Genomic DNA, 27,968 nt, shown 5'->3' on the forward strand with positions numbered 1-27,968 from the left:
CGAAGAATAAAAATGGACGCCGATTGTAAACAAGCAATGTTTTGAATAGTTTTAGTGGAATGTTTCTTATGTTTGAGCTATAAATCCGTTTTATGCTGTATTTATACGAAGAAGCCATTTTTATGGATTCATGAGGCACCATAATTGTAAGAATTCAAAACGCAGATAAAGCTTTTCTACTTCCTTGCAATATTGCACATGTTCGTCAAACATGTTAATGATGTCGACAGTTTCATTCGTGATTCGACCCGGTTGTTAAATACGATTGTTTTGTTTTTTTTGTTTTCTTCTAAACGAAATGATTTGGAGCAGAAACGACCGTCTATAAGTGTTAGTAGTACTACATTTGAATAATAAAATAATGTAATGGCAGAGGCAAGATACATCGTGTATATATATGCATCTTGATTGCTTGTAATTAGAGAAGTTGGTGTTTTTTTTTTATCTGAGACGTTGATTAAATTACACTTCCCAACTAATCATCAAGGCCTGTTATTATGTGGCTTACAAAATAAGTATTTAAGTAACTTTGCACATGTATCTACAGGTTAAAAAGAATTCTAAAAGGCTTCAAGCCAATGATTTACAACAATGAGTTCATTTTAAGCTGTCCAGCTGTCCATTCTAGGTGCACTGTAGTAGCAGTTCCAGACTGTCAGCCATCATAATGTTCAATATGAAGAAACGTGATGAATTGATTGTTTGATTAAAGATTTGTTCTTGTTAAATAGCCTAACTAACTTAATAATCTGATGATTTGTGCATTGTGAAAGTTGACTGGTGTGACATAACGAGATGGTTGTAAAGTAGGATGGTTAAAAGTTGAAGTTCTTTCATTCATCCATAGAGTACACATTGAGGCACGTCCATGTAAGACAACATCATTGTTAGTGACCAGGATCCATCATGAGTGGCTGGAGGGGTCTTGAAGGGGAGGATCTTGTCCAGAACCTCCGTCACCTGCTGATCAACTTTGACCCCCATATCCGTGAGGCTGGCTCCTCAGACCAGGTAGAGGAAGCTCTGGTTCACATGGAGGAAAATGATGAAAATTTCCACAGGTATTAATAGGCATAAGCCACAGGCAGTCTTTTTCAGTTTTCCATAATCTCAAAGATTTGAGAGTTGTGGTATATGTAAAAATAGTAAATATATACACATTTTGTATGTCAATAGAAATTGACAATGTATATTCCAACACCATAGTCTATATGTTTATATATGTAAGATAAATGTTATCAGCTATTTAATTTTTTAAGATATCAATTATAGAACTACATGCCAGAAGTAAATTCATTTTCACTAACAAAACCCAATGTATTTAGGAGAAGGTGAATGTCAATAGACTTGGCCGTTGAAATTCTAAATGGATTTTTTTTTTCCAATCTATATTTATGGTATATAATTATACCAGCGTGTTGTATTCTTAATAACAAAAACTCTTTTTCTTTTTGTGTCATAAGCATGTACAGTCAAATTTTGACAAATCTGAAATCAACCAGTTATCAACACTTTTTACTAACACTGTATCATCCATCACTAAACTAGCTAGGTATTCAAATACAAATGGCATGTTCAACAACTCTAGATCTGTGATATTTAATATGGGATAGAATGAAGTTAAATGGAAATCTCCTACATACCTTTTAGACTGTAAACTATGAAAGTTAAGGTGGCATGGTACGTATGTTATAGTCAAAAGGAGGTATATAATAAGATCAGCAAACAGCAGGTATTGGTAGCAATTTTTGCCAGCTAACTATATAGCTTCATCATGTGATTTTTTGTTTACTTTCCTTTTACTTCCAATCAAATCTTAGCTTAAGTAAAAGGAGTCATTTATACAGAATTGATATGCACATACAGTTGGAAGATGACAATATTATTTTTTTCAAAATGGAATTTCAGGTATGAGTTTGTGCGACAGTTGAAGAGGAGGATAGAGGAGGTGTTGGGCCCTATCACTGAGGATGAAATAGAGAAGCAGTCCACATCCACTGGATCAGTGGACATTGGTCAAGACACACTGGTCAGCAGGATCACTGAGCGTGTCATTCATTCAAAACAGTGAGTTCATGTCTAGTGACTGGTTCTCTATTATATATAGTGGCTAGCATGTATAAGGTTATTTTAAAAAAATCCTTCCCTTGCAAACAATTTCATCCTTAAATAAATTTAGGTATTATTACAATAAAATATAAAAAATATAAATTTTCACTTTAACTGTTCTCTCTGAATATCATGCAGAAAAGGTAGAAATCCGACCAAGTCAGTAAAGCGACAAATTTCTATCCTCTTAGTTTTGTTGTCACTGCATAATATTTCTTATTAATCATGTAATGATATATTTACATCTGATACACAATTAAATACCACTGTTATGTTTTAGATGTACAACAATTCAGAAATTTCCTAATCAATTTATTATCCAACAGAACTTTAATAGTGCTACATTATTTACTGAAAAAAAGGACTTCANGGGGGGTCTTATTTTGGGACTTACAGTACTCATAAATAAACTTATGTTTTCAGCTACAATGACCTATCAAGGAAGATGAAGAAAAATATTATGGATGCAGTTGAACATCTGATGAAGAACTTTGAATCTGAGTTTGGTACAGGGCGTCATCGTGACTCTGCTGATCAGCTCCAGGCCAATCGACAGACTCGCAAGACATACATTGTCAGTGATGAAGATGAGTCGTCATGTGGCAGCTCCTTCAATCAGGTTTATAGCCTCTTTTAATTGGTTGAAATTTAACTATTCTAAATCCATTTACATTTTGTCGAAACTCTAATATTATGGACACTAACTATTTAAAGATTTTTACCTTTTTGTGAGTATGCTGTGTTTCAATGTTATATTTAAATTAGAAATTTTACTTAGAAAATGAACACATTAAAACTGACAGCTTTTGACAAGGCGAGTAAAGATATTTGTATCATATACATAATTGTAGGGTATGATGTGGTACACTAGCCTGGAGATGCTGGAGAATGTTGCTGAGAAACTGGGCAAGACCAAAGACACACAGGTGAAGTAGACAAAGGAAAATTATTGATAAAGCACCTTAAAATGTCAAATGTCTGGTTTTAGACTGACTGGTCATAATAATTAACATTGTGGTTTGGCAGATAAAACACATACATTATATGGAACTTAAGATTCACATTAATTTAAAAGAAAGCTTACAAGAACATTCTTCTCATAGGTTGCAGAATATTTAATAGCTGTTAAGGAAATAGCCAATTCTAATATAGTTAATAAATAATATCGCTCATTTAGAATAGATTTTAGAATATTTCTCTTAACAATTTTATGCCTTTCTGTCCATACACATTGTAACATTGCATCTCTTCTTAAACCGTTTGTTGGAATTTTTTGTAACTTGACACAGTGAAGGGATATCTATGTAGTTAAATTCAGTACAGTGTATTTGAGCTTTGTTGATATGCATGCATATGGTTATAGGCTTACGTGGGTACTACATACCTGAAAACAGTTGGAAATATCAGAATTTTGTAAACCAGAGTGAAAATTAATCAAAGGAATTTTTGTGAATAAAAATTAAAAATTAATCAAAGGAATATATGCGATTATTTTCAGACTAGAATAGAGGGAATGCAGACATTGAACCAGAACACTCCAGCAGATTTCGTAAACAGTGAGCAGTGGGTTAGGATCCGGAAAAACCTCATGGACGTGATGGCAGATACCGACGAACATCTCTCTGTAAGTGACCACTAGACCAGTCTTAGAATTTACACACCATAGACAGTAAGTAGGTCTATGTGATATTGATTTCTTATAGACCTACTTAGTCCAGACTTTCATCAAGAATATTTTACTTAGTTTCATTAGTGCTTGATAAAAGGAAATTACAGAACTATGTGTAATGTTAAAGGCAGAACACTAATTTTCAGGCTTATCTATTCCCTCATTAATGTGTGTGTATAGTTGTCATTGAATAATATCCATCACAGAAAGTAACTTAATAGACAACTTGGTCTATGACGTAAGTGGTTCCCATAGACTTACTGTGTTTGTCATAGTGATTGTCTATAGGTCTTCGGATCATTCCAAACACTGCTAGACCATCACCTCAGTGTGTAGGTGTTTTTGTGTACAAGTAAGCAATGTTTGTAGGTGAAAATGAATTATTTTTTTGAAAAACAAATAAAACAGTTACTTGCAATACAATGAAGAATTAGTCTTTGACATTGTGACGGGTGATGGACACCATTATGATGAGTTTGATATTACCTTGAAAAACGTACTGTGATTGATTTGTTTGTACCATTGTTCTGTTTCAGTTGCTCAGCCAGAAGTTTATTGTTAGAGCGTTTACGACCACCTCACAATATACCAAAGAAGTGTACACCCTCCTAGGTAAATATATACATACAAGTCTCGGTTATCAGCATCAATTCGTAAGATAGGTGTTTGTAGTGAAGATATTTAATTGAACAAAAACATTATTTCAAATCAAATTACACTTTGAGAATTTCATGAAAAGATAAAAGCATTGAGAAAACGGGCAGATATCGATCTACTTTTGTTGTGATTTTCAACCTTTTAAATTCATTGTCTGGTTTATAATTACCAATAACTTGGATCGCCTAAAGCTGATACTAGGGATGTTGTGGCTATGCCAATAGCTAGTATTTATTCCATATAAACTTGTAAATTCTAGCGGACTATCTAATTGGCCAGTTCAACTCCAGGCGTGGTCTGATCCCTAAGATTAAGAATGGACTGGATATACAGAAAATTGAAATCTTCAAACTCATCAAGGCTGTAAGTCTACAAACTGTTCCTGTCAGTGTTGGCTGTAAATAATCACATTATTTCTAAACATCTTCTTCAGGTTGGTAAGGTTGTGCATTATGAAAAGATTCATGTAGCACAACCAATAAGTGTTTATATGTGACATTTCGGTGACTAGTACTGTATGTACTCTGTCATCTTCTTCAGACAAATGACCAGTGTCAAGCGTATGTACACAAAGATGTAAAATGAGTACCAGTTGTCCACAAATCGATGTTGATTCGGCTACGCTGTAATAGTATGTACAGTTGTTATATATGTTCCGAAATGACTCGCATGTACATGTTATAACTGTATACCTGGAAATTTCTCCACATTTTAACATTTTGCAACGGTCGCAAATTTATCACAACCCTGAATATAAATACACAGCGTACATATATACAGTAACACAGGAAGGGGGAAGTTAATACTGGGCAACATTGATTTTATTTGTGTATGGTGAATATTGGACTGGGTGAAATTTTCCCTGTATACAGTATATCGGTGATTTTGATGTTTAATGTTTTATTTCCCTGTATACAGTATATCAGTGATTTTGATGTTTAATGTTTTATTTCCCTATATACAGTATATCAGTGATTTTGATGTTTAATGTTTTATTTCCCTGTATACAGTATATCGGTGATTTTGATGTTTAATGTTTTATTTCCCTCCTTTGCTGTACAGTTCCGTCTGCTGAATGAATTCCAACAAGAGACCATTAACTACTGGATACGCTATTCTGATAAGTAGGTCAACATGAATCCAACTTGTAATGCAATTATTAAACCATGTAAAAAAAACACAGCTTCCATTATTTACATGTTTTGCTTTATAACATGTGTTGAAGAGGTGGAAGCATTTTTTATTGGTCAATAAAATGACACTTGAACCTCATGTGAACTTTGACTGGGCAATAAATGACATTATGCATGGTTAGAATACTCTTTATAATCCTCCATTTTTTTCTCTTCTTTTCCTCGTTAGAAAAAAAATAAAAATAAATAATTGACTCTTCTGACATACTATATTTAATATATAGATATGAAGTCTGAAAGAGTTTGTTGTCCTGGATGATTACTTATTATGTTTTTCTGACTCTTGTTAATTGATTTCAAAAGACTCTAAATTAAACTTTGTGTCTTTAAAAAGTTTGATGTGTAAGTTTAGGAATTAGAAAACCATGAAACCAACCATCCATGGTTGGAGAACCTCTGTTAGGTTTTTTGGGTTCCAAATCTTTTGAGTCATTGCCATCGTTATCAGTTGATTTTGCTTTAAAAAAAATCTTTCAAATTTCAAATTCAATTTCAAACTTTACACATTAAAACAAATGTCTAATTGTATAAATTCAAACAGTAAATACAAATTCTTTATTATCTCTATTTATAACAGAGTACTCTCTGATCCCTAAATTATAAAACATGTATGTTACTAAGGAACCTTGAGATTATTACTAGTACACTGTTTGTTCTCATCTGTTTTAGTAACATTGAGATGGTGCATATACATAACTGAACCAATTCTGATGTGTTTAGATACCATGATATGGCAAAAGTACTGTAAATCTATTCTCTAGTGTTTTAGGTACTTTGAATGGGTTAAATTAGGTACTTTGAAAGTACAATGAATGTATGATCTTGTGTTTTAGGTACCTTGAGATGGTTCTGGAGAGTACACTAAACCTGTTCTCCATACACCAACAGGGGGCGCCAGTAGGCACCTCCTCAAGCCTCACTCCTCTACATTTCGTATCCCTCATCGATCCAAAGGCCCAGTGGTTCATCAAGTGGATGGTATGTGAGAAATCTTTAAGAAATTGTGTAATGCTACCATGAATTTGGTTATCAGTCTAATTCTGAACCTTTTTTTTTGTTTTTTTACCAATAATAATCTTGAGAAAAAAATAACTGAATATGTTACCATATTGAAGGCGCGGTAGTCTAGTAGTAGGATGCCGGGCTCGTGACTGAATGGTTGTGGGTTCGAGTCACGGCACTGTGATACTTTACTCCGCTTGTTGCAGTCTACTCAGTTGTAAATGTGTCAGTGGTTGGGCAGTGCTAGAATTGTAGAATGCTAGCTGTGATTGCTGAAATGGCAGCACCGACTGTATGCTCCCTAGGGAGTTGAGAAAGATATTGGCTGGTTGCAAAGGCCCTATAACCGCGGATAATAATTTGTGAACCGCTTTGAGACGACCTTCAAACTATGTTGTGATAAAGTGGATTATAAGAACCTCAAATTATTATTATTAGAAGTAAGATGTGTGTATTTTTATGTATTTATCTATATTTGGTGACGTTCTGGATGCCTTAGACAAACACAGTGTAGAAGTGTTTATTGACTTTGCTGATGTTATTGACTTTGCTGATGTTATTAACTTTGCTGATGTTATTGACTTTGCTGGTGTTATTGACTTTGCTGATGTTATTGACTTTGCTGATGTTTGTTGCAGCATGGTAACTACAGTCGGATGAAACTTTTGAAACTCCTGGAGAAGTACAAGTCTCTGGTAAGTGAAATAATGTTTCTTACATCAATAACTTCTTTACCGTTCCTCACCTCTGTTCCGTATGGAACACCTCCAAGGTGTTTATTAACCCTTTCACCCCTAAGTAACTTCTGTAGCCCTTAGCTACCATGCATTGATATGGATGAGTCCAGTATGGTCTACAGTGGTGAAAGGATTAAATGTGTCACGTAATTTCCTCTTTGGTTATACACAACTATGATGTCATATAAAAAAAATTGCCGTGGAAAAAATTATTTGCAACTTCATATTTCACTGCATTTCTGATTTAAAATGTATCTTCTCATGTTAGACAGCAGTAACATGTATCTTCTCATGTTAGACAGCAGTAACATGTATCTTCTCATGTTAGACAGCAGTAACATGTATCTTCTCATGTGTAAAGCACCTCAGATAAGATTTACAATTAAAACACCATCTTTATAGTACCTCTAATCCAATAAAAAAAAATAATGAAGATTTCTGTACTTCTACAGTTACACCTATGCAGAACCTATTATTTAAGTACAGAAATTAAGTCATTTACTATGTAGCTACACAGATTTCATCCATATATTTTACAATGATATAGTTATGTGATAATATCTTTATGTGATAATAACCAGTTGATGTTTATTTACGTTGTAGGTAGTGAATGCTGTACATCACTGTCTTGAGTTCTCAGCCAACAGGAAGATGCCCTTTGACCTAATGAGTGAGGTGTCAGACAGCTTCTCAAAGACGTCTATCACAGGTGAAACTTTTTACAGGATACTCTTTAACATGAGGCAAGGCAGGCCTTATCAACTGAAGATAGATTCCATGTATATGTACACTTTCATTGTGTATGGAAAAAGATTGTAACTGACAATCTAACTTTTTATGCAATATTCATAAGTTATTTTATGATAATTTACAGCAAAAGTTTTATGAATCTATTAAAGCCAAAAACTGTGACACTGATACTTTATTTCCAGTGACAGAGTCTCAATTATTTTACTGGTTAATAAGTCGGGATGAAGCTGACATCTTTTGTGTTTATGTATGTTACTGTAGACTCGTCTGGACATCGTCTCTACTACACGGGAGCAGAGCTAGAGTACTCCTACTTCATACACTCCGTGTTTCTTCTGGGGCGCCTGCTGTGTTTTGTCAATGGCCGCAAACTCTTCCCCATCAAACTGAAGGATTCAGAAGGTATGCTGATTTACTTTGATGCAGTGATATAACAGCTGTGTTATTTTGATAACTGATGAATTTGATAAAAATACGTACTACTGCAGTTTGTGTTAAAAATAATTTGGTATTAAAAGATATCATGTTTTAAATGAAGCTTCAGTCCTTTCTATCTGTTTTTACTAAGTAAGTTTTGACCTATGTTATATTACAGAACCTGTGACTATTACAAAGCTGTTGGTGGCCCTGGTGTTGATAGTGGTCGACCCCAGCTCCAATCATGTGATCTCAAAGTCTGTATCAGGTATGGTAACCATATACACTCTTAACACACACACACCCCACCCCCACCCCAACCCCAGCTCCAATCATGTGATCTCAAAGTCTGTATCAGGTATGTTAACCATATATTGACTCTTAACACACACACACCCCCATCCCATTGTATTGGTATTTGTTCAGAATGTCCAGTATTATAAAAATCCTAGATTTGTTATTGGATTCCAGTTAAAATGTATTACTGACTTTCAGAAAAATAAGTTTGTTGAACTGTATAGTCTCTCCTCCAACAATGACATAAAAGCCTGCCTTTGGTGGTATTTCTAATGTCACAATGATATGTACCTCTTTCTCTCCTGCACAGCTCGGTACGAGCCCGGCAGTCTGGTGACGGAGATCCTTAAGAACCTGTGTAGTTCGGAGCAGGTGTGTGAGATCTGTTTGTATAAGGACGAGATCACCAACACTCTCCTGTCTCCTGTCTCACAGTACCTGGACACAGGGGTACGTACAATTGTTTACATGTTAATTAATTAGGTGGATGATGTAGACTGATATGGAGATAATCTCCCCTCATTAGAATGCTGAACACCAATGTTAATTTATTCAACATCAATCCAATATCAATATTTTTGCTATATTAAGCACCCTGCTTGTTAAAAGTTGAAATCTTATCATGGTGCTAATACAGCTTCAACTCACAGAATTATTTCTTTTTTGCAGTCAACATTTTGTTTTATTTAGCTCACCTGGTACGAAGTGCTTTCCAGCTCATGCCATTATTTGGCATTAATCATTTCTTCGTCTACTGTCCTTCAGCATTTCTTTCATAAGATCCATGAGATATCATATCATGAAACTTTGTCCTTAGCTTAGTAAGCTAAACGGCTATCATATATGTTCAAAGAAATTACTTTGACACTGCTTTCAATATCACAGATGTCAAAGATGTTTAAAACTTCATACAACTTCATCTGATGCAATTTTCAAGTATGCTTGTACCTACAATTTTCCTTCAGGCATATGTCATAGATATATTTATGTATTAGACATTGCCAAACCAGCTAGGTGAGTGATACAGGCCCTATGAGCCCTTTGGTAGGGGAAATATTTCTAACAAAAAAGGGAGGTGGAGTGGGAGGAGGGGTGCTGATTGGAAGGGGGATGGTTAATACAGTGAATAGGGTAATTCTAAACTAACAAATGGTATATAATATAAATCCTCCTTAACTTTAGTATTATTTTATTTGACAGAATAGTGTAATGTTTGGATAGTGCATTTGAAACAGCGTTTCAGTCTATATGTCAAATCATAATCAAATGTATCTGATGTCTGATAGAGGTCACATAGGACCACCAAGAATGACCAACACAAAGTCAGACATTTTCTACTGTCTAATCATTTAACTGGGAAATATTGTTAAAATGCATCAGATATGTATTTGCTGATGATACCATGGTCCAGCTGAGTTTCTGTCTTTTTTAAACCTGTGTACAGATCACCCAAGCGCTACTGTACAGACACAAGAGTGGAAATCACATGCTTTCTAACCATTCTCTCTACGTTACTTGTTGTGAACATGTCTTATAGCTTTTATAGTCACATAGTAATAAAAAATTGGTAATATTATTAGAATAAATAATTTGATTAGCAAAATATCTAGATCCTTCTTTCATTAATGTAAAATTTCTACTGGTACATGTATTTATCTGAACATGTTTCCCATATCGCCTCTTGTACATCTTGTATACAGCTATGCATTACCACCTGTCTCTGTATTTTACTCAAACCATAGCACATTCGACCAGGAAGTGAATATTACTACAACGAGGTGAGGACCTGGTGTTTTACCTGACCCCGAGACTCATTAACGGTTGCTGGTTCATTAATGAAACCCCAATGTTGACAAACCCGAGAACGTCTACTAATAATCCAATGTGAAATCTTTGCTATGTACATATATACCCTATGTTGGAATTGTGTTTCAGGAAAGTTTTAATAATAAAACTAATTGTTTGGAAAACCATTCCAGTATACATATAATTCTATTAATACCAATAATTGATTTACTTATTAACAAAGGTCGAAGTTCAGAGAAAAATATTACAGGTATATTGACAGTGTCAGGTTTTTTTTAAATTTATTTATGATTACTTATCAATTGATTGAATTATTTTGATAACTATTGCAAACTCTTTGCACATTCCGTTTTCTGTTGTACCAAAAACAGGTATTGACAAAGTCACTGTTTATTTTTATTTATTTATTTTATGGTAATATTATTTCCTTTTGTTGACTTTTGCAAACTCTTTACACATTTCGTTTTCATGTTTTACGAAAAGTTGGCAAAAGGGAAACAGTTTTTTGTGTAGAAATGTACAAAAATGTGGAATTTATCTAATTTAAATATCATAAAATGGATGGGACTACTTTCCGGGTCAAGGTTAAAGGTGTGATGGCTTGGGATTCTGTGGCTTTAACAGCCTGCTCAGCAGTTAATATTAACACATATATCTAGGCTGCAATTTTTGTTGTTGTTTTCTTTTTAATTGTAAATAAAGCATGTTGTATTTTCCTGAAATTTAACCTGATACAGATCAAAATAAAACTTGAGACCATCGAATGAGTCAGGCTTAGTTTCTAAAATTACTGTAATATCTAATAGACCATTAAAGGTTTAATAATTATACAAAACAACAAAGTCCTGCCCACATCATGATGTTTTAATTAATGTGTATCTCACAGAATAATTACCGAAGTTACAGCCTCATCTATTATATTTTTTTGTCACCATTTCAAAGCAAAACTCTTCAAAATGAAGTTAATTTCCACCTTTCAACTTACATTTTTCCATGATTCTACTATTATTTTACTTGTTTTTAATAAAATTGTCTCTTGCATTAATAACTTGCTTTGTAGAGTGTTTAGTCTCTGTGTCTTATCTGACATGTTATTGTTTGTAGGACCATCACCTTGGTAACGAGACCACACTCCTACATGTGGCGGACATTGTGTCTATGATTGCGTCCAGCACTAAGGGGCGACGTCACCTTATCTATGGGGAGAAGAAGGACATGTTTACCCGCACAAAGTAGGTCAAGGTCACAAACTGATTTAAACAAGGTTAAGGTTACCATTCAATTTAATGTATGATGCGTTTCATAAAGTCAGTAATGAATAAAAGAAATAAGGTGCTTTAAGATTCTTTCCACCTGCAAGATAACCTGTCTGGACCTTTTAAACTCAGTATTTGACTTATAACCAAGTACAAATATATATCGTTTTCTATTGAAAGTGTCTTTAAACATATGATGCAATCTACAATGCTAGTTCTATAATCAACTATTTTAGAACCGACTGGCTCATCATCATAATCATGAATGAATTTATGTGCAAAGACATTTAACAGTTTAGGTCGGAAATGTTCATCTATGTCACATGTGTGATTTGTCTGGTCAGTTCATCTGTGTCACAGAAATGTTTTGTCTAGACAGGTCTGCTAAGTAATGTAATATTTTATTGTGTTATATCATCATTGTCATGTAAAAGTTTTATCTAACCAGGTCATCAGCAGCCCACATCATTGCTAAATTTACGAGGAAGGCATTATTGGGGGAGTTACCTCGGGACGCAGGTCCCACCCCCTCCAAGGCTGTCATTGGAGCGTACCTGTACATCTGTCGTCAGCTGTATAACACCTGTGAGGGCTTACTGGTACTCTACCCTTACGACCTCCACAGTGTAGGGGCCATAGCATGGAGAGAGGTATGTCACACCCACACAATACGTGATACATTTGATGATCTATTGACCTTCAACCAATGCAGGATAAATTTTGAATGTCGTAGATAAATTTTGCCTCTTATTAGAATATATTTAATTAGTTTGAAAATTGGTAAAACTTCAATGCAAACCCACAAACAGTTGGTAAAATCAAGTGCAATGTACAGTTTTTTTGCACACTAAAGATAGAACATATCCTGTGAAGGAGGCGGATATATGTGATGGGAAACTTACTTCAGATAAAATACTTAGATATGTATTGCAAGCTAACAGAGATGACACATTCATTTACATTGTAAGCTAACAAGGCAATGGTAACCCTCTATTTGTATTCAGAGCTAACATAGACAATGGTAACCCTCTATTTGTATTTAGAGCTAACATAGACAATGGTAACCCTCTATTTGTATTTAGAGCTAACATAGACAATGGTAACCCTCCATTTGTATTTAGAGCTAACATAGACAATGCTGACTCACTTTTAAACATTTCTATTTAAGGCTAACCGAGATGCAGACAATGCAGTCACACCCACACCGTCGGACGACAGCTCCGACTCTGACGTCACCACAAGGCAGGGCAAGGCTGACACGTAAGTTTATGTTCTTCATCAGTCACATTATTAGAATTTTAAAAATAGATATCAAATAGTTTCAGAAATATTAAAAATCTATCTTCAAATTTTACTCAAATTTGAGAATAAGAAAGCTTTTTTCAAAAAGAAGTAAACATTATGCAAACTTAATTATTCCTGATAATTTCTTTCATTAGAGCAAATATCAGTTCTTTTCAATGTATACAGCTATAACATATACATCCTGCGTTATCTTTCATTACACTTGTGTTATCACTGATTCACAGATACCATACAAATCAATATGTGCCTAGTGCCACTGTTAACCTACCTGTTGTATGAGTTATGTGCCCTTACCCCCCACAGACAAGTATGGGAAGACACCCTGAGAGACAACTTGTTGAACTTTGCTAGCACAGCCAAGGGTATGCTCCTCCTTCAGCAGACTGGTGCCATGAACGAGTGTATGTCCTACATGTATATACGCTACGAACAGAAACTACAGGTAAATAGTGTCATCCTATTATGGGTATTGTATGCTTATGTTACTATACATAGAAAATAAGTTTCCACACATACATGACCTCTTAGCTTTAAACTTGCTTTGGGTTGCTTTTAAGGTCAAGTTCAACGTCACAGTTGTTACACATATTAGTAAGTTTTTTCATATATGATATCCTTGCTTAAATGTGTCTTTTGAATGCTTTTCAGTCAAAATAAGGTTATTGTTTTGAGTAGAAAAACAGTTTTCACACAGGACCTTTTGTTTCTTAAATAGGTCTACATGTTATAGTGTAAACAACCAGTGTTGGGATGAGTTGCTCCTGACTTCTGGTTCATTAATGTTAACTTGTGGTTTATAGATGTTGACTTGTGGTTCATATATGTTAACTTGTGGTTTATAGATGTTAACTTGTGGTTCATAGATGTTAACTTGTGGTTCATAGATGTTAACTTGTGGTTGATAGGTGTTAACTTGTGGTTTATAGATGTTAACTTGTGGTTTATAGGTGTTAACTTGTGGTTTATAGGTGTTAACTTGTGGTTCATAGATATTAACTTATGGTTTATAGATGTTAACTTGTGGTTTATAGGTGTTAGCTTGTGGTTTATTGATGTTAACTTGTGGTTGAAAGATGTTAACTTGTGGTTCATAGGTGTTAACTTGTGGTTTATAGGTTTTAACTTGTGGTTTATAGGTGTTAACTTGTGGTTTATACGTGTTAACTTGTGGTTCATAGATATTAACTTATGGTTTATAGATGTTAACTTTTGGTTTATAGCCGTTAACTCAGGTTTATAGATGTTAACTTGTGGTTTATAGGTGTTAACTTGTGGTTCATAGATATTAACTTATGGTTTATAGATGTTAACTTGTGGTTTATAGGTGTTAGCTTGTGGTCTATAGATGTTAACTTGTGGTTGAAAGATGTTAGCTTGTGGTTCATAGGTGTTAACTTGTGGTTTATAGGTTTTAACTTGTGGTTTATAGGTGTTAACTTGTGGTTTATAGGGGTTAACTTGTGGTTTATAGGTGTTAACTTGTGGTTTATAGGTGTTAACTTGTGGTTTATAGGTGAGCAAGTGTGAAAAGTTTGGGTATGGCTACATGGTGACACAAGTGGCTGGGACTGCTCCAGGGATGGTCGCTCTACAGAAAACAGGTGAGAATCTTTATCACTAAAATGTATAGACACAGGATTCTGAAGATGGTCGCTGTACAGAAAACAGGTGAAAATCTTTATCATTAAAATGTGTAGACACAGGATTCTGAAGATGGGTGCTGTACAGAAAACAGGTGAGAATCTTTATCATTAAAATGTGTAGACACAAGATTCTGAAGATGGTCCCTCTACAGAAAACAGGTGAAAATCTTTAATATTAAAATGTGTAGACACAGGGTTCTGAAGATGGGGGCTCTACAGAAAACAGGTGAAAATATTTTTCATTTAAATGTGTAGACATAGGGTTCAGGAGATGGGGGCTCTACAGAAAACAGGTGAAAATCTTTTTCATTTAAATGTGTAGACACAGGGTTCTGAAGATGGGGGCTCTACAGAAAACAGGTGAAAATCCTTTTCATTTAAATGTGTAGACACAGGGTTCTGAAGCTGGGGGCTCTACAGAAAACAGGTGAAAATCTTTTTCATTTAAATGTGTAGACACAGGGCTCTGAAGATGTGGGGCTCTACAGAAAACAGGTGAAAATCTTTTTCATTTAAATGTGTAGATGCAGGGTTCTGGAGATGGGGGCTCTACAGAAAACAGGTGAATTTTTCTTTTCATTTAAATGTGTAGACACAGGGTTCTGGAGATGGGGGCTCTACAGAAAACAGGTGAATTTTTCTTTTCATTTAAATGTGTAGACACAGGGCTCTGAAGATGTGGGGCTCTAAAGAAAACAGGTGAAAATCTTTTTCATTTAAATGTGTAGACACAGGGCTCTGAAGATGTAGGGCTATACAGAAAACAGGTGAAAATCTTTTTCATTTAAATGTGTAGACACAGGGTTCTGAAGATGGGGTGAAAACAGGTGAAAATGTATAAAAGTACAGTATATGACTACATTATTCAGATGACAAAAGGTGGATTTTATAAAGAAAAGATGGGAGAATCTATAAAGTTATGATGTCTGGTCAAAGGTGACATGAAATAGAATAGAAAATTATTATAAGGACGTATGGCAACATGGTCAAAATTGACTAGAGATTGAGGCTCTACAGTGAACAGGTGAGAATCTGTATGGTTTAGCTGTAGGAAGTGATATAGAATACTAGTTAAATATTGAGTGATGAATGGTCAGATGATGTCTATTTCAGGCTACATCAAAGCACTGATAGCCGAACTGTGGTCAGTAATGGAGAGTGGACTGTCGGACGCACCGCTGTACACGGCCAAGTCCTGGCCTGTAGACGCTATAGATAGGCACTCTCACAAGGTATCACTAGCTTGTAGTTCAGACATTATAGAATACATTTGTCCATGTACAAGGTATTTGATCAGTTAACTCATTCACCCCTGAAATTTAATGATGAACTATTCCAACCTTTGAATTAGAAGAGTTCAAATGTGTCTTCAGGGGTCAATGAGTTAAGTGGAAATGCACAACCAACAAAAATATTCAGTTCTAATATTGTTCATTACAGTTTTAGAATTCATTTCATTATCGATTCCTGTACTCATGTACTGCTTTAATTCCTTATACATGGTTTGGTTTTTCATTCTTTCTCAGAAATCAAATTTTGTTACATATGTGGAACACACACCTGTGTTTAAAATTTGAGTAAACATTTAACACGAATACAGGTGAAGCAGAAACAAAACATGTTAACTATGAGCTATGTACAGTAATGTGTATTTTGATAAATGGATGTGTGTGATGCAGTGTGATCTGTTGGTGATTACAGCACCTGGTCCGTCTCCTCAATGTCCTGGCTTCCTTTCCCGCTGTTTATGAAGTCCTTGCCCGTAAACCTCTTCCCACTCAGGACGAGTATACTTTTCGTGAGATGCCAGAAACCATTGCAGTAAGTAATGTAATCTTACCTCTTCCCATTCAAGACAAGAACACATCCTTTGACATGCCAAGCACCATTGCTGAATGAGGTTGAAGTCGGTATGTTTAAGATTCCAAACCTTGGTAAAGACTATTGAATGAGTACAAATGTAATCTGTTGTTTGTGGGAAAATATAAACCACAAGACCTAGGGTCATGATACATGGTCAATAGCTTGCTTGAGTATAGGCTATCAAGTCTGTTTAAATAAATAACCTTGACCCACATCCAAATTCACAGGGATCAGAAATGAAGTGTGTGATAATCTTTACCAAGTTCTAGATAATCGTTAGACATAACGTAAACAGTTGCCTGTAGTTTGCTTAGGAAAAGGCTATCAAAGTTATGACCTTGATATCTGCCCTGTAGGTTAATGGGATGAAGGGCTAATACATATGTTCAAATTAATCTGTTTAGGTAGCAGTATACAGTAGAAATGGCCAGACTCTGATAAACAAGGCACATGTCGAGGAAATGTAAACACAGCGGATTTACCCTACACAACACTTGTATACATGTATATATATTTGTAAACTGCATTACATTTACAATACGTATAAAGTACTGAGCAGTGTATAAACCTCTTTTTTCTATGTATGTCACTTGTGTGAAAACCATGGTTACCACATCAAAAATTACCAAAAAATGCCAAAAATTGCTATTTTTAACCCAAAATTTGACCTCGCAACTAGTAATTCTATTCTCGAACCAAAAAAATCTTCTTTCTTTTTTACAAATGTGAAGCTCACATAGCCCATATCATCATGCTTATACCAATTTTAGTACAGTTTTTTTTTTATATATTTTTTACATATCATTATACAGGGGTTAGCCATTTAACAAAAATATCACCCATGGCCACAACCCTCTACTGTATCCTGCTACCTTAGGTCTGACATTGAATTCAATAGTGTTTAAATCTTCAAACAATTTCATCAAACGACCCTTAGGTTTAGGGTATTATTGGTACTTGGTCTGTAGGGTTGCTAGGAAAAAGGCTGTAAAGGTCCTTCAAATAAATAACCTTTACTATCACTTTTGTTGAAGGCTTTTTTATTTAAGCATTGAACTGCTTTCAATTGGCATTCATATCTAAAAGCAGTTCAACACTTATATTTACCATTTTTGGAATGTGTTACAATGCTATAATTGCATATAATATACAGCCAAAGAAAATTAAGTTATCTAATGAAAATTCATTGTTCAAATTAGCGTATCTATCATATATGCTTGTTCAAGGAATAGAACAGCCATCTGTTTAGGGAAAGTCAGTGGTTCCCAACATTACAGTTATGACATCATAATAATGATGACTTGACAGTCCGGTCATGGCATTCATAGCTAATATGAATGCCATTTTATTTCATAGCTGATATGAATGCGATAATAATGTGGTAGGGTTATATGGTGGCATTGTATTATGATGTTAAATATTTTTTTGTACATTTTCATATTATTGTTGACAGGGTTTTATCGATCGACTGATCCTTGTGGATTCTCCCGGAAAAGTTCACTCTCTCTTCAACTACGAACACTCCCATGTGTTTGGCCTGAGGTAGTTAATAAATATCATTGAATGTTGCTAAGGAAATTAATTTGAAAGGAAAAAATGGCATCAGATCGTTACCAAAATGTTGCTTTGGTGATGACTGTTGCTGTGTCCAAATTTAATCATCAGTAAACACTCACCTTGTGGAAATCTATTTGGTAACTAGTGTAATATCTTATTTTTAACTCATTCACCCCTACATATTTAAAGTGGACTTGCCCAGTCTTAATTTTGGTAAGGTTCAAATGTGACTTTAGGAGTGAATGGGTTAAAATACCACTCTCATTGTATGTAGTGGGGATTTGTATCCTTATTGTCTACAGGTATTAAAATAACAAGAACCTTTCTCATGTATTATAAGATTGTTAGTTATAAAATTAAAAAAACAAAGATAAAATAAATGAAATGGATGTTACAGGGTGCTGAGTGTGATGATATCGTGTAGAGACACGTTCCTGCTTCTACAGTCCCAGTATAGATTCCAGGACATTCTACTGAAGGCACAGGGCGAAAATCACCCCAACGATCGGTACGTCAGTCTGTCCACCTGTTCAGTGATGTGATCAGTAAACACTAGTCCTCTATATACTCCTTATACGTACCAAGGCAAACATAACACAACACCTAAATAGCAAATAGCTGCTCGACCGATAGCACGGACGGAGTCAGCATTTATTCATAAATATAATAGGAATATAATAAATATGCTTTTACAAAAACTACTCTGACTTCATTTACCATACACACAAACTATCCTCCCACATATACCCTCGCATGGTTCATCGCCATACAAATGTAAAACCAAGCGCGCCACCCAACCTGAAAACCTTATTAGGCACGACAGGAGGTGTACCAGCCTGACAATGCTTAAGTTTTTTTTACAAAATTGATGTTAGGATTTCTAACAAATGACGATGCCCACACATACATCGGTTATATAAACATAAAATTCTGCTATTATTTTATTTCCAACTGTACTGCGAGGTGCGAAGCTAGATTGAACATACACGTACCCGTAAACTACCCTTAGCATGTGCCTCAATCTGATTGGCCAAAACCTCTGCACAAGACAGGCAACTTCCCACATATACTCTGTGTATACAGGACAAATATTTCCCGCTATTCTCCGAAACGCGGAAAAATAATATACTACACTATGTAGTGAAAGGTCCATCCTATGAATCTTGTTCATTTTCTTCTTTTTCACCAATAAAAAAAAAATCTGATCATTTTTTATAGATTTAAATAAATCTTAGCAAGATCTGACATATCTTGTCTTAAGATCAAAATAATCTGTCTTTCTGCCTTAATGTTAGATGTGACATTGTATGCCTTTGTTTGTACAGTGAGGACCTCATGGTTGATATGCTGTCTGTGGAGAGAAATTATGTGTTAGTCAAGTCTTACCTGATAGGAGGACCTTCTGAACGGGTCCTTCCTCCCCGCGTCCTCGGTGAGGTAAGCAAAACACACCTCAACACAAACAGATTTTATCAGTAAATCACTGATTTTAAGATATTCAAATGTAACTTTTCTGCTTGAGAAATATGATTCAGAGGAAAAATGTATACAGACTCTGAAAAAGACACTTAATAGAAATAAAATTTGCTTTCAAAATTCCATAAAGCTTATCTCCATTGACTGGTCGATCCATCCATTAAGGTTATCTCTGTAGATTGTACAATCCTTCCTACAAAGATGTATTTTCCCCATTGTTTATTGTGATCTTTCTCAGTGTGTATAATTTACATGTGACTTAAATGTCACTTACCTGCTATCCAAGTGCTTTTGTATCTCCTATTATACAAGATTTATTTTAATTCCCAGGATTCTGTCTACCCCTTTCCATTGTTTTCATCATTCCCTGTACCACGGGAATACACACCCAGTCTGGGAGGGCGAACTACGCTTAAACAAGGTAACATATTTGGTCAAGCAGAGATTGATGAAGATCATTTTGAAGATTATTCTAATGTTTTTCATTTAATATTTTGTTTAATTGAAATTTAATCATCTATGTTAAATTATTTTGTGTAGAATGTTTTCCTTGCTAACATAGATGTTATTTTTAAGCTCATTAAGGTTCAATGTAATAGTTCTTGGATATATTTCTAGCATTAACTGGTTTTAAAAGTGTCCTACAGTCAAATAGAGATGTAGGATCTGGCTTAATTAGATGTATTCAACAACCTTCATTATAAAGTTATCATTGAGACGTTTTTGTAACATTATGAGATTTGATTACAGCTTTTGTGGAATCAGAAGAAAAAGGTTTGTATAAGAGTGATTGACAGGTTGACAGGCTGTATAACCCCGCCCCTTCCTGATGCACTCCATCAGCATGCACTCACTGTGTTCTATAAACTATATATCTCCTAATAAGCACAGACTTGATGATTTTAAGTGGTTCACATTCAGCATCTTATTACAAATTTATGATAACTGTCAGCATAGGAAGTCCTGTTTACACGACAGGAATTGGGGTCAGAGTTGACAGGAAATTTTATTTGATAGAGGGTCAAAGTTCACTACCCTCTTAAGTTCACTGGAAATGACATTTAACATAGATGAGAATTGATTATAATTTAAGATAAAAAAAAAAGAAGAAAAGAAGTGATTGTTTTAAATAAAGTGTTAAAGTCAACTAGAAATAAGAATAAATATTAGTGTAAATTCGTATTATCAAATATTTACTAGGTGAAAATTAGGTGGGTTCAATTTGACAAGTAGTATGTCAGAAAGGAGGTTTACAGTTGACAGGAAGTTACAGGGGGGAAAATGTCATTTCAATGTGACGGGAACAAAATGTTCACAAAAGATGAAGGAGAGATGAAGTATGTAATATGACAATATTATAATAAGATAAATATAATGACGATTTATGTAATAATGATATACCCGGTATATCCATTCTGTTCTGTCAGATAAATATAATGACGATTTATGTAATAATGGTATACCTGGTATATCCATTCTGTTCTGTCCGGCTTTCACATGTACACCCTCGGTCTGCATATTCAATCATTTGTAGATTCTGAGCAAGTTTTGAATACCGTTTATACACCTTGACATTCAGGTGTTTCGATGACTAAATATTACATTGCAGATGGAATATTAAAATGCTGTACAACAGTGCATGAGAAAAACGTGATAAACATAAAGTGATATTAACGCTAAGTGAAATAAACTACTAGTAATGTTTTAAGAGTAACTCCCCATGAAAGATCATTTACTATTCTGCTTCAGTTTCTGCTTTTTCTTCAAAACTGCCCTGAAATTACAGCATTCTGGAAAAAATCTGAACTTAAGTCTTCTAAGCTCATTTTAGGTGGAAAAAATCCTAATGAAATTCTGTCCATATGATGTTACACTAATATGTCTGAAGTTGAATTGGTTTTGCTTTGGCATATATTTCCAACCATCCTTATTATGCTATGATCACAAACCAAAGGATAGGGTGATTACCAATACATTTCTGTATTTATTCTTCAATAAGCCCATGCCTGGTAATAAACCCAGCCATATCTATAACAGGTGTGTAGAAACACCAGTAAATGCTATTTCCGTCCTCCGTAATGTGCTATCCCCCTTCAATGAGTCAGAGGTTATGTATTGTATGGTATTATGGGTTGTAATAATAATTCAATTCAATGACGCTATATGGAACCAGTCACATACAGTTTTGTGTAGACTTGTCCCAGTAAACTTAGTGACTGCCAGGCCATGTACAGGAACTACTGTTAATGTACCTGATTTAGTTATGTTTTTATCTTAATAACATTTGCACCATTTTTTTTCATTGCTGACTAAGAAATATGCGTTTTTGAACATTTTGGTCTCAATATAATAATTGATGATTTCCCGAATATAGTTAAAATCTTAAGCAACAAAGTAGTATTAAGATACTTTTACAGTATTTATAAGTGTGTTATTCACACATTGATGAACTAGGTTAACCTTTTTTGTTACAGATAACGACTTGACAAAGTTTTTAAGTAACACCAAGACATTTAAGGCTGACCGTGGGAAGACTACATGGCTGGAGAGATGTAAAAACACTCTCACCAAAATGATTATTGCAAAGTCTGACCAGGTCAAAGGCATGGGTAAGTGTACCAGGTCAAAGTGAGAGAGGGGGGCGGGGGGCTTAAAAAAGTAAAGCACAAGGGTAAGGAGAGCTTCATATAAGATGAAGGGCATGGAGATACCACCAAGGTCAGGAAGATAAGTTAACAAATGTCAAGGGAAAGGTCATGTGGAGGTCAACTGAGTCAAAAGCTTGTGAAGGTCAAGTAGGTCAAGTGCTTGGAAGGCAAAAATGTCAAGGATATCAGGTCAACAATGTTGAAGGCATGGTAGGGTCAAAAAGGACAAGTAGGGGTCATATAAAGGTGAAAATGATCAATATTTTATACTGTCAGCATGGATAGGTCAAGGGCAGTGATACTTCACAGAAAGCTGATGTAATTTCAAAATACAGATGTATATGTAAACATAGAAAATAAACCCAGTATCCTAATTTTTTTCACTGCTGATTTAATCTTTATGACACATGTTTTGTCACAAACAGTGATACAACAGTTGCTGGAGACGTGTATACCGCAGATGACAAAAGTCCCTGAGGAGTCTGTGTTCCCTTTACTGGACTACACTGGTAAGTCTAGAAACTCAGAGTCGGCTAGAAACTCTTATTGTAACCCATTTTTAAGAAGCTTATTAGTTCTTGAGTGAAATTGTCCATGTGTTTCAATACAAACATCTAACTTTAAACAAGAGTATATTTCCTCCAAGCGATTGAATTATTTATGTTTGATTGGTAACAGCATTTGTTTTTGTTTGTACATTTATTATGAGATAATTGGTAAAAAAATTAACAAAAACACTTCAGCATGCCATAGAAAATAGAAACATTTCCAAATGTACGTATGAAAGGATAAATGAGTATTTATAAAGTGTTTCCTTCTACACAGGTACTGACAGTGCTGTAAAAGCATATCACCTGACTCCACTCCAGACATTTGGCATCAAAATAGCTATCAGGTATATATAGCCTTAATTATTGGTACCAGGATATATCCTTAAAAACTCGTTTGTAAACAGTATGATAAGTCTTCAGGTACTTATTATTTACCATTGGCTGATTTTGTTAAAAGTAAAATGTATTGAAAATTTTCTTAGAAGAACCAGCTGTATTTGTAATCTTTTAAACAAGCAAAATTTTCTACTTGCTTGTGTTTATGAAGTGTCGTTTAGATAAGTGGTGAAACTAACTGGAGGTATAGCTCCTTCAATTTGTACTTCTTGGAGAATTTGTATCCCATGAAAATGTCTCCTCCAATTTGTACTAATTTATATATTTGGCCTCATGTGACCTTGTAGGTATGGAATACACCTGAAGCTGATCCACACCTCTTCAGACGTCACAGAGAAGCTCACTCACCTGATTAAGCAGTGTGCCTGCTTCCTACAGCAGCAGCAGAAGTCTGCAGACACCAACATCAGTATCCTTCTCTACAGCTGTTACTACTCTCAGGGGATCCATTGTTACAGATGTTTGGTTTTTAAAAGAATATGCAGTTTTTGTTTTAGATGCTCTCACAGAATCATTTGGGTAGGGAAGTGAATGAGTAAAATTTTGCAAATCTATCATAAACAATTTTAAAGTAAAAAATGTTGAATATGAAATATTCTTAACTAAATATTGTCAATCAGGTCAACACAGGTCAAGGTCAATGCACAAATCAAGGACACAGAGAAATGTGATTACCTACTCATTGTAGGTATAGCTACATGTTCTTATAGAAATTTGAAAATCCAATTCATGAAATGTCACTCAATTCATTATTGTTATATTTCCCTGTATTTCATTTCATATTATAGATTTTTTAATGGCAAGTACAGTCTTGATGTTGTAGAAGAAAGTGGTGAGTAAAGAGGATAGAGGGATACATAAGTTACATATTCAAATTATTCACAAAATGTACATTCTTACATTTATTGAGCTGCAATCCTTAACCTGTGTGTAGAATTCCTACAGGGGAATTACCCCGGGTTTGACTGGTTTGCAGCCACAGTATTCCTTATATTCAATGGTAATGTTGAAAAGTCCTGGCAGTTCCTGTACAAGTTCTCCACCCTCGGCTGTTCTGGTTACCTCTGGACACCCCGTCTCCACTCCTCCGTAAGTCTCTCTTTATCTTTTAACAAACTCACAAATTTTGTATCTGTGATTTTTTTTATGTTAGAAGTGTAAATTTTCATATGTCAAAGTTTAAGCTTTTTGAGTCTTCAGACTATTTTTACAAATATGTACCTGTCTGTATGTTTTCATGTGGATTTAGTAAATGTTGAATTAGCAAAAATTTCATTTTTTCATGAACTTGTTTGACCATTTGAGGCAAATACAACCAATCATGAGAGATCTTCTGTGTCGGAAGATAAGTTTGATGAACTTGTTTTGTTTGATTGAGTATCCAGATGAAAAAGATTACTCTATGGTAATAGTGTGTGTGTGTACAACAGTGTGTCAGGTTTACAGAGATATTGGGTGTTTTATAAATGTTGCTATGTTTTTACAGGTCCACCTACCGAGTGCTCTCATGTCCAGTGGTATTTCCCCACTGTTCTCAAGTACCGGTCATAACATTGAACTCATCCTTCAGATAGAGCTCCCCCTGGTGGCGTCAGCCTTCCGCATGTCTGGATACACACCTGCACAGGTAATTAACTTTCCTTTAATTAACTATAAAATACTAGCAGATGAACACTATAGGCTGGTCTCCATAAGAATCCAAGAGCCAAGTGTCAAACACACAACAGTGACAAAAAAAAAAAGGTTTTTTACAGTCATAGAATTACGAATTTATACACCTTAGACAATAGGTCTTTGAAATATATTGTAGAAAAGTCATGTATGACAATCAGTAAGTGTTTATGTGTGATGTTTCAATGATTTTGTCTGATGAAGGTGACAAGGTATGTACCGTACTAGTCATCGAAACATCGCAAATAAATACTTACCGGTTACAATATATATTTAAACCTTTCTACAACTCATATTTACCAACTTGAAGAAAATGTTTAGAGAAAAAAAAGGCTTATAAAAATTAGATTTCTTATAGAATTTGTGATCGACTAGACTTTGACAAAGAAAAATTTAGTTATATTTTAGTGTTGATAACATGAATTAAGAATGTATCTATATTAATAAAAGAAGTAAGGTAATTTAACAGATAACTTTTTCATTAAACTACTATATTTATCATTGAATCTTACACATCATAGAAAATAACTTCAAAAGACAAGTTGGTCTGTGAAGTAAATGATTCCCATAGACCTACATTGTTTTTATGGAGATTGTCAATCAGAATATCGTTAAGTTGGAACACTGGGTTAATTTACAAGCATTAGAAGACCTTGATCACACAGAATCATTTTCCTACTGGTAATATATTGTCCTCATGTTATAGATCTGTGTACATTGGCTGAAACAGTGTTTCTGGGACTACCTGGATTGGCAGGATATCTGTCACTATGTATGTGTGTGTGTCGTCATGGGGATTGACTATCAGGTGTACATCTGTGTGGCCATACTGCGACACCTGCAAAAACGCATCATGGAACATATGCAGACACAGGACCTCATCATCTTCCTCAAGGTAACACCCTAAACTCAAAGTCATCCTGTCACAAACAGGTGTTTTTTTCTGTATGATTTAAAAATAAATGTGTGAATTTATCCTTGAGTAGTCTAATGGAAGTATTTCAATGCCTTGTTTAAAACATGCCTTGAATTATCGATGAAAATTTATATTTGTTTTATAAACAGACAGCAATCAGATTAGTGACATCACTATAATGGTGTGGTAATTCTTCTATTGTATACAGCTTACATGATACATGCACCATAAGACGGTGAATAAAATCTCTTAGACGTATGGACAAGACATCGAAAGAAAACAAGATTTATATTTACATACAACAGCAACGTATATATATTTCCATTTAGATGATAATCTTCAAACATTTGCTGTTAAATATTACCTGAAGTCTAAAACTTTGTCTAATCATCAGAAGTCAAATTGAAATCAGATTTAAAAAGCATTCACATTCAACAAAAAACAAAAAGTCAGCAGGAATATATACACATGGTTCTGTTATCACAGTATTTAAGAATGTGGATTATTAATGATTAACTTCTATACCAAAACTGCTCTTTTATCTAATGCTAATTGGTTTCAGTGAAAATTGTTATAGTTTGTTCAAACAGGAATGAATAAAATTCAGAACAATGCTTGAGTGCAATTTCTTGAAGTCATAATCATGTTTTGAATGTTACGGAAAATGTCACCACATTGAATCTGTGTGTTGAAGAAGGAAGATTTCAGCTGGTCCATGCATATTCAATCTTTCTCATCCCCCCCCCAAAAAAAACCAGAGAGAATTTCTGAACGACATCATATGCAAATGTATCAGCCTGATGTAATAACTCCCTACTTTTTCATTTCAGGAAACTGCTATTGATGGATTTCACGTGTCATCCAATCTGAGATTCATGAATGAACTTGAGAAACGCTACAGGAAAATTGTGTTATCTGACATGTTGAACATATCCAAGCCCTGACCAAATAGTTGACTGCAAAGACAAAAGACTTTTGATAATGTCACAGACTTGTGAGGACAACACTAGCTCTGATGGACTTCCGTCTGGACTTGGAAATCTCTGATGGACTTCCGTCTGGACTGGGAACTCTCTGATGGACTTCCGTCTGGACTGGGAAATCCTGTAAATACAGCTACACCCAGACTTGTGAGGACAACACTGGCTCTGATGGACTTTCGTCTGGACTGGGGAATCCTGAAAATACAGCTACACCAGAAAAATATAATACCAAAGATAATTTCAGTTTTTGTTCAAAGCAACATTGGTGCAATGATATTATTCAAAACTATGAATGCATAAAGTCATCTCATTTCAATTATAGATATATTTAATTCATGTATTTAAAGTTCAAAATTGCAATGTTTGATATAAAATAAAATGTTGACAGTTGTCAGAATGCATAAGGATCATGTATGGGGAAATGATATTTGAAGCAGTTTTTATCAAGTGTCTCCTAAGTGTGGGATACACACTATAATCATGTAATGGGTTACAATAAAATGTTATTAATGAAGACACTCTGGTTCAGAGAAAATGTCCCGATTAATAAATCGAGTGAAACAAAACAGAAGTTTAATCAAAGTTTTGAAGATCATGATTTCAATACTTCAAGAGCAAGGTTACTAAAAAGGTTTCATAACAGGTCGCACAGTATTGTTCTAGATGATACCATATATAGTCACCGAGGTGTGGTACTGCAAGCTGCGTTTGACACCTATAGACAAAATTCTTTGATCATGTGTGAACCTGATATATCTTAAAGAAAACTTCACTGTTTTGCTATGTTGGAGAACATTAAATATAAATGGTACAGAAAAGATTAATAATTAATGTCTGTTGAAATCAAGTGTTAAAAATACCGGTAAATTGTATTTTGTGATTTTTTCTGTGATATTTGAATTTGAATTTAGCTTTCACTATTTTGTAGCAATACTATTGTACAATGAATCATTGTGTCGTATACCTGGAACCTAATCCAGTGAAAATAATTGTGATATGTTTTATCTTATGTGAATATAATGTAATATCTTGTCATTAAATTATATGAATCTCAATTATTTTAATT

General features: G+C 34.6%; 1 protein-coding gene across 3 annotated transcripts; it reads left to right on the forward strand.

Annotated features, from left to right (window-relative positions):
• Positions 1-4: 4 nt before the first annotated feature.
• LOC110466837 (protein broad-minded-like) lies at positions 5-27,960 on the forward strand. Of its 3 annotated transcripts, XM_021523610.1 has the most exons (36): positions 5-146; positions 848-1,061; positions 1,909-2,067; positions 2,533-2,728; positions 2,961-3,035; positions 3,608-3,733; positions 4,315-4,390; positions 4,695-4,798; positions 5,498-5,559; positions 6,462-6,606; positions 7,269-7,325; positions 7,971-8,076; positions 8,379-8,519; positions 8,713-8,802; positions 9,142-9,281; positions 10,574-10,609; positions 11,742-11,869; positions 12,342-12,543; positions 13,062-13,153; positions 13,502-13,640; positions 14,712-14,799; positions 15,955-16,073; positions 16,543-16,662; positions 18,158-18,246; positions 18,659-18,769; positions 19,587-19,698; positions 20,068-20,158; positions 20,488-20,511; positions 22,212-22,346; positions 22,811-22,894; positions 23,211-23,280; positions 23,620-23,741; positions 24,267-24,421; positions 24,819-24,959; positions 25,710-25,898; positions 26,750-27,960. In XM_021523610.1, exons 2-36 carry the CDS (start codon positions 907-909, stop codon positions 26,861-26,863), a joined length of 3,993 nt encoding a protein of 1,330 aa, XP_021379285.1. In that variant the 5' UTR covers positions 5-146; positions 848-906; the 3' UTR covers positions 26,864-27,960. The 3 variants fall into 3 exon arrangements, with proteins under 3 accessions (XP_021379285.1, XP_021379286.1, XP_021379287.1); XM_021523611.1 differs by lacking the exon at positions 20,488-20,511; XM_021523612.1 differs by lacking the exon at positions 10,574-10,609.
• The last annotated feature ends 8 nt before the right edge of the window (positions 27,961-27,968 follow it).

Source organism: Mizuhopecten yessoensis, unplaced genomic scaffold, assembly GCF_002113885.1.
Source record: "Mizuhopecten yessoensis strain PY_sf001 unplaced genomic scaffold, ASM211388v2 scaffold11145, whole genome shotgun sequence".
NCBI lineage: Eukaryota > Metazoa > Mollusca > Bivalvia > Pectinida > Pectinidae > Mizuhopecten > Mizuhopecten yessoensis.

Coding starts and splice junctions, on each gene's coding strand:
- LOC110466837 (XM_021523610.1), top strand. CDS start 907: ATGAGTGGCTGGAGGGGTCTTGAAGGGGAGGATCTTGTCCAGAACCTC. Junction 6,607..7,268: donor AGTGGTTCATCAAGTGGATG/GTATGTGAGAAA, acceptor TGTTTGTTGCAG/CATGGTAACTACAGTCGGAT. Junction 8,520..8,712: donor CAAACTGAAGGATTCAGAAG/GTATGCTGATTT, acceptor GTTATATTACAG/AACCTGTGACTATTACAAAG.